General features: G+C 34.7%; 1 protein-coding gene across 1 annotated transcript; it reads right to left on the bottom strand.

Annotated features, from left to right (window-relative positions):
- Positions 1-5,974: 5,974 nt before the first annotated feature.
- Positions 5,975-8,281, bottom strand: LOC133030221 (dof zinc finger protein DOF5.6). Its single transcript, XM_061102677.1, has 2 exons — positions 7,860-8,281; positions 5,975-7,218 (listed from the first exon to the last, which is right to left on the bottom strand). Exons 1-2 carry the CDS (start codon positions 7,911-7,913, stop codon positions 6,244-6,246), a joined length of 1,029 nt encoding a protein of 342 aa, XP_060958660.1. The 5' UTR covers positions 7,914-8,281; the 3' UTR covers positions 5,975-6,243.
- Between the last annotated feature and the right edge of the window lie 1,961 nt (positions 8,282-10,242).

The following is a 10,242-nucleotide window of genomic DNA, read 5'->3' on the forward strand; positions in this document are numbered from 1 at the left end:
AATTTTAATTAATCACGTTTTTCCATAAACCTCAATGATTAGCAACGAGCTGCACAGTACGTTTAAAAATCACGTAATACGCCTAAGATAGTTAGGGTGTTACACTACTGGAACCAGCACCAATTCTAAATTTAAGGGGAGTGTGAAGAAAGTTAGTTGTTAAGTTGTTAAAGCTGGTTGTGGTTGTTAGAATTCGGTTCCATTTGATTGAGCTATGTATATAAACTGTTTTGTACTCATTTGTTAACTGAATAACACCATTCTTTCTAGTCTTCATCTTCTTCAACCTTTCACCTCTTTCTATGTCTTTCTCTATCTTTGTTCCTCTATTTTGATCCATGTTCTTCTTATTCTGTAACAATGGTGAGACATGTTGGACATCACAACACGTGAAAATATAATTACACCAAGACTTGAACACTTTTTACTAGACCACAATACACCATATACTTACTCTTTTATTTTATCACTAGACACCCTTACTACACACTTGTGTATAACTCACACTTTATTGTTAAACACTTATTAAGAACTCACACACTTATGTATAGATAACTTAGCACACACACTAAGACTTCACTTATTTTTGTGCACCCACATCCATGAGACCAAGGGTCTATTTATAGTGCATCATGGTTGGTTGATGAAGCCACTTCAATTTGCTAAAGAATTCTAGCATTGAACTTGACCCAAAAACTAGAAAGATCTAGTGACTATTATTTCTAAATATTTCTAAAAAATTATTTTCTAGTCATTTCTTACATTTATCTAGACTTTTCTACTAACCTTTGGCAATTACAATGGGCTTTGTCTTAAATCAACTAACAAATATGTAACTAGAAATTTCTAGAAGTTTAGAGGAGGTGATGATTTTTAACACTTCCCCTCAGAACCAACTCTTCATATTGAGTTGTTCTCTAAGTTTTTAAAATCTTGTGGTGCTGAGTCCTTTAGTGAATAAGTCTGCTACTTGATCTTCGCTCTTCACTTGGTGCATTAGTAATGCTTCCGAAAGTACTTTCTCTTTGAGAAAATGGTAATGCACCTCCACATGCTTTGTTCGAGCATGAAATATTGGATTCTCTGCTAGACGGATAGCAGACTGATTATCACAATAAAGTGGCACTGTAGAATCTATGAATTGGTGTAAATCCTTCATTAGATGCATCAACCACGTACTTTCTTGAGCTGCCATTACTGCTGCTCTATACTCTACTTTTGTGGTTGACAGAGACACTGTCGGTTGCCTCTACTCCAGATTCAAGTTTGAATACATACCCAATAGTTGATCGTCAGATATCATGATCTCCAGCATAATTAGCATCGTAGTAGCCAACGATCTTAACCTCATCACCTTTCTTATAGAAGAGACCATAGTTAATGGTATCTTTGACATACTTCAATATTTGTCGTACTACTTCCAAATATGGCTTCTTTGGTTGCCGCATATATCGACTTACTACTCCAACTCCAATAGAAATATATGGTCGAGTCAATGTAAGGTAGATTAGACTTCCTACTAGTTGTCGATACATTGCTCCATCTTGCAAGTCCTTTCCAACATGAGCACATAGCTTAGCATTAGCTTCCATAGGTGTTGAGATGGGCTTACATTCGAGCATTCCAAATATTTGCAGTAAATCTTTAGCATAATTTTGCTGACAGAGAAATAAATCTTCCTTAGTTCGGTCAACTTCTAATTTGAAGAAGTGTTTTAATTTTTCAAGCTCCTTCATTTGAAAGCGTACTGATAGGTTCTCCTCTGTTTGAAAAATTTCTACATCATCATCTCTAGTGATAATGAGATCATCGACATATACCAGAACAATTGCAATTTTCTCTTCCCTTACTTTGACGAATAAGCTTGAATTTGCATGTGCCATGGAATATCTACTTTCTACTAAAAACTCAACAATCTTTCCATACCATGCTCGTGGAGCTTGCTTTAATTCATAGAGCGCCTTTTTTCAGTTTGCAAATATAGTCAGGATGTGCTTTATCCTCAAATCCTCTTGGTTGCAACATGTATATCTCTCGTTCCAATTCTCCATGTAGAAAGGCATTTTTTACATCCATTTTCCATAGTCTCCAGTCTTTACTAGTTGCAAGTGCTAACAGAACCCACACTATTGTAATCTTAGCGATTAGGCAAAATGTCTCTTCATAATCTAGCCCATATTGCTGAGAGAATCCTCGAGCAACTAATCGAGCCTTGTATCTCTCAATTGAATCGTTAGGACTAGGTTTTACCTTGTAGACCCTTTTGCACGAAATGGGTTTCACTTCCTTCGACTTTGGCACCAATCCCAAGTCTGATTCTTTGCTAGCGCACTTATTTCTTCTTTCATAGCTCTTAGCCACTTGGAGTTTTGGTATCCCTCTTCATATGACTCTATTTCTCTGAACTTTTCTTTTTCAGCTACAGTAGCATTAGCATATCTTGGATTTGGCTTTTGCTCTCTTGTTGATCTCCGAAGTTCTGGTTGGCTATCATAATGTCCTTCTCTTTGATGCACCCCTGTTTGCCATAGATTCTAAGGTGCCTCATCCTCGGTGTTTTCTTCTTCATCTGTATCTTGAGTGGGTGGTAGCTCAACAATTCGCTCCCCTATTTTTCTTTGCCATTCGTCTTCCATTTCTTTAGAATCTGGTAATGTTTTCTTTTGTGATGACCACCATGATGATGCCTCATCGAAGACCACATTCCTTAATGTATAACACTTTCCAATTGTAGGGTCGCAACATCTCCACCGTTTCTGTTGGCTTTCGTATCCCACAAAGATACATTGTATCACCTTCTTATCAAATTTGCTACGTAGGTGGCTTGGCACGAATACGTAGCACACATAGCCAAATACTCGACAGTGACTTACTGTAGGTTTACAACCCCATAATTTTTGAAAGGGTAAAACCAACCCTAACTTAGCCTGGGGAAGCATATTGATTACATGAGTGGCTGTCTTCATACCTTCAGCCAAAAATCTCCCTGGAACATTCTTCAGATGTAACATGCTTCGACATGTTTCTACAAGATGGCAATTTTTCCTCTTAGCTACTCCATTCTGTTGTGGCATATTTGCACATGAGAATTGATGGCATATGCGGCATTCTTGAAGATACTCAGAAAATTTATTTAAGGTTTATTCGTCACCGTTGTGTGTTCGGAAGCATTGGATTTTCTTGCCGACTTCTCCTTCTACTATTTCTTTAAACTCTTTAAATTTTGAGAAAGTTTAAGATTTTTTTTTCATAAAGAAAACCCATGCGTACCTTGAGAAGTTGTCAATGAATATAACTATGTACCGCATGCCGCTGATTGATGATTGTTTGACTCGCCCAAACACGTCAGAATGGACCGGCACCAATGGTGCTTTGGCTTTAAACTTTGAATCTTCATACGATAATTGATGCGCCTTACCTTATTGGCAGCCAAAACATACGGTCTATGTTATGACCTCGAGTTGAGGAAGACCCTTCATCATAGACTTCTTCATCATCACCTTGAGTTTACGATATCTGACATGTCCTAGCCTTGCATGCCACAAATCTGTTGTTTCATTCTTCCGAGTCTTGTCTACATAAGCAGATTCTGCTAACATTACATAGATAGACTCTAAGCGTCGTCCTCCCATCATCGGTGTTCCAGAGATTTTAAGATCTTGGTAGGTGTTGACATCTTGAGGGTCGATACGACATGGTTGCCTGTCGTCGTAAGTTGCGCCACTAATAGTAAATTTTTCTTCATCCCAAGTACATGGTAGACATCCTGGAGTGATACTTCTTTTGGGCTGAATCTCTGCGTGATTATTGTTTTACTGATGTGCGCGATCAGTAATCTTGAGTTGTTGGCTGTCACCACTATGCGACCACCTTTATATTTTGTCATGTCTTGCAGCTTCTCTTCATCTCCTATCATATGATTTGAGTAGTCAGACTCGACTATCCAATCATTATTGTAGTCGATCTTTCCTGGAACAGAAGCTGTCAAAGCTAATTCTTCTTCCTCCAGTGCGAATAATGCTTCTGCGTCCCATTCTTCATCACTTTTTTTTCTGCATTTTATGTGGCAGCATCACCCTCTGCAATTTTCTTCTTGAACCTGTAACTTTTAGCCATGTGGTCATACTTTCCACAGTTGTAGTATTTTCCATCAAATTTATTGTTATTCTTTGATTGACCATCCCGTTTGTTTTTATTCTGAGCTCCCCCTGTTCGGGAGCTCCCATGATTACTATCATTGTCATCATGTTTTCTAGTATTTCTACTAGTATTTGGTCAGGGTCATCCATCTCTACTAAAGAGTGCTTCTTCGTCACTCTTTAATGAGACTCCAAATGTGCTTAGCTAACGCTTCTTGGTCAGCTAGCAAGTTTTCTATAACTCAACAAGAGAAGGTTGGCTTAGCCAACCTTGTATTGCAGCAATAAAAGTTCTAAATTCTAGCCTTAATCCATGTATAATAATTCTTCTAATTCTAGCATCTGACATGCCAGCACTAAAGTCAAATGCAGAGATTTTGCGATAAAGAGATTTTACCTTGGTGAAGTATTGGTTGATCATCATATCGCTGCCTAATTGAGAGAAGCTCATTCTTCAGAAGCTGCAATCTCGTATCAATCTTCTTGGTGAATAATGATGCAAAAGTATCACAAGCTTCCTACGGTGTCTTCGCCAGCCTGATGTGCTCCAACATCTCATCTTCGACTGTGGTCCGAATCACAAACATGGCTTTGCCCGCTTTAATCTTCCATTTTTTCAAAGCAGATGTGTCCTCCGGTTTTGTGACTTCATTACCTCCAACGATCTCCCATAAGTCTTGGCCTTGGAGATATGCCTCCACGCGCATCGACTACGTGTTGTAACTTTAAGTTTCTTAATTCCGCCGACCACTTGAAGGTCACCCATCGTGCAAACTCTGTAGTACACTAAACCACACACGGTCACTCTAAGAAAATCAACAAAGGACTCTTTCAGAACGAACTCGATCCGGCCCTAATACCACTTAGACACCACAACACATGAAAAATATAATTACTTTAATTATTGAAAAAATAATTATACCAAAACTTGAACACTTTTTACTAGACCACAATACACTAAATACATACTCTTTTATTTTATTATTGGATACCTTTACTAAACACTTGTGTATAACTCACACTTTTAGGTTGTCTTTATACACTTATTAAGGACTCACACACTTGTGTATAGATAACTTAGCACACACTAAGACTTCACTTGTTTGTGTGCACCCACATCCATGATACCAAGGGTCTATTTATAGTGCCTTATGATTGGTTGATGAAACCACTTTAATTAGCACGAGAATTCTAGCATTGTGCTTGACCCAAAAACTAGAAATATCTAGTGATTATTGTTTCTAAAATTTTAAAAAAATATATTTTTTAGTCATTTTTTATATTTATTTAGATTTTTTTACTAACCTTTAGCAAATTACAATAGACTTTATCTTAAATCAACTAAATATGTAACTAGAAATTTCTAAAAAATTTAGAGGAAGTAATGATTTCTAACGAGACATGCATGTTCACATCACATGATCACTCATGCATACATGCATGCATGCATTCAACTTTAGTAATTGCTAACGTACGTTCTTCTTTTTAGGCTCTTTGTTTATTATTATTGATTCAGTTTCGTGTACTTATATTTATATACTCTTTTGAACTCATGTTAACTTCTGCTGGTCATGATGGGAGAATTTGATAATGATTCATTCATAATTGTTTGGTTTGTTTGTAATTAATTAAACTATAGTAGTGTACTTATGGAGCATTTTTCTTAATGACATGTATTTTCTCTTCCACAGCCAGCTAGATTAATAGGATCTTTGAAAGCGTACACAAAACTAATTAGACAATAATATATAAAGCAATTTTTTCTTCACCCCAACTCTCTTGATATATATGTCTAAACTCGATCTAGACATATTGACAACCAAAGAGTACAGCTAATTGAAAGAGAACCAATAAATAAAGGGCAACAAAAAGAGGGAAACATATATATAAATATAAATACAAAACACTTCAAAAGGACAATCTTTTTCTTAGAAACCTTAAATATATATGTAGAAGAACTAATAACCTAGCTATATATATAATACTCTAACGAAGATGATTCAACATACCATCATAATGAAGTCACTAATCACAACACTACTGATCGAACCCATTTTATACTAATAATGAAAGGAAAAATTATTATTAGTTCAATATATAAAAATTAAACTAATGGGTTCGATGTAGATGGTCCATAATTGTTCATGACGCCAGACCAAGACCCTAACCCATTGAGGTACCCAAACGAGTCTTTCCCAGCATTAGAACAACCCTGCTGGTCTTGCCATTCAAGGGACAAGAGCTTAGGATTTGGCTTCACATCCATTCCATTTTGATGATCATCTTCATGATTATTATTGTTGTTGTTGTTATTCCCTTCGTATGGTAACATTATCCTTTGACACGTGTCCATAAAAGTCCCCGTACTTGTCCCATCAAGGGACATCCCAAATGGAGGACTACATAAGCCATTATTACTAAAATTGGGTTCAAGTACCATTCCATGATGATGTGGATGATGATGATGATGATGATGTGTACCACCACCACCACCTATGATACCAAGTCCCATCCCAGCCATACCCAAATCTCCAATATTATTCCCCATAAAATCATAACTCCCTGATGAGTTTCCCACAAGGGCCTCAAACTTAGTGTCCATAAAATCAATGGGCCTTGGGCTTTCAAAGAAGCTATTTGGGCCTGACCCGAGGTGACAATACTGAAGTTGGTCATGAGTAAAGGATGAGGAGGAGAGGTGGAGGTCGGTGGGCCCATTATTATTGTTAGTCAAAACGACATCTAAATTGTTGTCGTTGGACTTATTCTTAGAGGAGGAGGAAGAGGAGGAGGAGGAGACTTTCTTGTTCTTACGACAACCTCCTCCGACAGGGATGTTGCGGAGGGTGCCACCTTTGGTCCAATACCTACGACAAGTCTTGCAAAAGTACCTTGGCTGAGAGAGACTGTAGTTGTTGTAGTAGCAAAACTTTGTGTGGGTTGACTCGCATCTAGGGCATTTCAGGGCTTGGTCGTGTGGGGGTCTTAGCCTTCGTTCCATTAACGGCCTTGAACACGTCAGCATGTCGTTTGATGGAGAAGAAGAATCCAATGAGTCCTCCTCAACTATATTGGTACCCTGAAATTAATACAAAATTATCATTATTATATATATTATGGAATCCCAGTGATCTTGTTTTTGTTTTTATTTTATGTACGTATATATAAGAACAAAAACTATTTGATTATGTGAACATAATTAATTAATAAGACTATTTATTTAATTTGCTTCTAAACCTCTGATCGATAAACCATGATGACCTTCTTCAAATTACTAGCTAGTAATAATTAAAGGTGCATGGATCGATGTTTTTAGAAGTTTTGCACATTTCCTTAATTTTCTTTCGTACAAATTTGAACAAACAATTACATTGCTCTCACTAAAAACTACGTAAGATCATATGATCTAGCATTGTCCTAGGGTACTGAAGTGTAGAACGACAATTATATAATGAGTTCGTATATGTATATTCAGCTGGTCTAGAAATTTAAAATGAATTATTATATATTAACTCCATATATATATAAGGAATTATATATATATATAGTATGCTATCCTTTATTTAAGGAGAGAGGGATATTTATTCAAGGCATTGTCATGGTGGTGCTATGAGACTACTATATGTAATTCTAGATACTTATATATATTATATTTAAATAAATATTAATTGAAGTTAGCTTAATTAATTAAGATAATATATATATATGTAATGAACATACCTGTAGCCAATCTGATGAATCCATGCAAACTTGAAGAGAAGAAGTAAAACTCATAAAAAAGACTAGTAATTAATCAACAAAAGTATAGTACTAGTGTAAACACTAGAGATGATCAGCAAAGCTCTTTCTTTTTCTTTAGTATACTCTCTTATTACTAGCTAGCTACTTCATTTTCCAATCTCTAAAAAAGCGAAAGACAGTAGCTAGGAATAGAGGAATTCTGAGTAGTGAGAAATTGATGATTAGTTTGATCAGTTTGGCTGTGGATTGGGTTGGTGTGGGAACTATAAGAAAGGAAGAAAAAGGCAATAAATGGGCCCAAAATCCTATCCTAGTAGTAGTAGTACTGTCAGTGTCAGTGTCACACCAGAAACAGGGCATACATAGATATCTATATAGCCTTACTTATATATTGATTGAATTGTATATATACTATGATATGATACACACACACAACAATATTGTTAAGAGTGAGTGAGTGAGTGAGTGAGTTAGTGAAGTAGGGATAGTGAGTGAGTGACATGACAGAAGCTTGAGAATATTTGGGTCTTTTGAGAAAGAAAGAATACCCAGAGAACACTCCAACTTGTGGGGTCTTCTTATTGTGGGACCCCATTTGTTCTCCTCCTACAAGCAAAGCATAGATTCTTCTTCTAAAATCTTTATTATTTAAGGGTCCTCTCCAAACCCAAAGTGGTGGTGGGGTCTTCTTTCTTGCCAATTGCATTACCATATATACATATTGTTTTTCTTTTAGTTTAATTTATTACTTTGCTGCTCTATGACATATTTTTGTTTTTTGTCTCATGTACTAGATTGAAAGATATTAGATATCTAAAAACATTAATCAGCACAAAAGACCCTTCTAGATCAGTTTTTTTCTCGTTTCTTTTTCTCTTTTCAACAATTTATAATAACTTCTTCTACCAAGAAGAGATGCCCTATTATATACATATTATACATATGATATATCTTAAATATATATATGTGTCGGTGACAACAAAAGTAAAGAAATCATGAATTGAAGTCCACATGTTTTGTGCTCTTTATTTTACAGTTTCACTGCCAATTACGAAAGCAAATTATTATATGGAATCTAATACAATCCATGACACTTTCAATCTTATTATCAAAGTTGTGAAACTACAAATTACACTTTAATAGTACTTAAGTCCCAAAGGGAACTAGAGATCGTCTTACCAAACAAATATAAGTATGATTTTTTTTTTTTTTTAAAAAAAAAGTCATTTTAATTATTATTTGTGTTTGTTATGAAAATATTGGCATCGATCGGACCAATAATTAATGAGTAATAACTCATAGACGTAATGAAGTAAAACCATGTATATAAAGTCACTTTTTAGCTTGATATATATTTGATCAACTTGTTTTTCTAACTTAACTTTATTATTTTGCAACTAAGTTAACCTTCCATAAGTCAGTTCTTATATGCAAACTTATGTCATATATTAAATTCATCAGTCAATCGATGAAAACTTTTTTTGTTTTGTATTTTTCTTAACATTAAATTGAAGAAGGCGAATTTGGATTTGTGACTTTATTAATAAAGAAATCGAGATATAATATATCCATTGATTAAATGGTTCAATTTGCCAAAATACTAATTTTGTGTAACCAAAAACCCACAATTATAAACATATATTACCTAGCTACTCAATAGAGAAATGTTAAAAAGTACACCATAAATGTTTAGCACCTTAGATCATCTCCAATGAAAGATATAAATATTGTGCTAAATTTGGCACAAAAAATAAACAAACTTTATATTTAGCACAATATATATTTGCTATGTTGCTCCAATGTACAATAATATTTTAAGTATATTGGTTTAAAAAGCAAAGTATCATTAATAACAAACAATAAATTAAATATTTAAGTGCCGTTTGATAATACTTTTATTTTCTAATTTTTTAATCACAACATGAAAATAAATTTTTTTTTTAAAAGTTTTGTTTTTGAAAAATAAAAATGCTTTTTGTAACTACTTTTGTTTTTTAATTTTAAAAACAGAAAACAAAAGTGTGTTCTGCAAAGTTTATTTTTATTTTTATTTTTTAATTTTATTTAAGTCTGGTGTAAGTTCGGGGTTGAATTCGGGTTCGGGTCAGAGGCCGGGTTCAGCACCAGGGTCTTGGGAAGGGATTTGGGTCCGAGTCTAGTTAGAGTCCAAAATATTGATTAAGAAAAAAAAAAACTGTTTAAAAAAAATATTGAAAGTGATTTTTTTTTTTTTTCAAAATTTTGATTATCAATTAAAAATTGAAAAGTGACAACTTTTTTATATAATATGTTTTTGAAAAAATATTTTTACTTTTCCAATTTTAAAAACAGAAAACTAATTAAAAAAATGTTACCAAATGCC

This window comes from Cannabis sativa, chromosome 8, assembly GCF_029168945.1.
Source record: "Cannabis sativa cultivar Pink pepper isolate KNU-18-1 chromosome 8, ASM2916894v1, whole genome shotgun sequence".
NCBI classification, from domain to species: Eukaryota; Viridiplantae; Streptophyta; class Magnoliopsida; order Rosales; family Cannabaceae; genus Cannabis; species Cannabis sativa.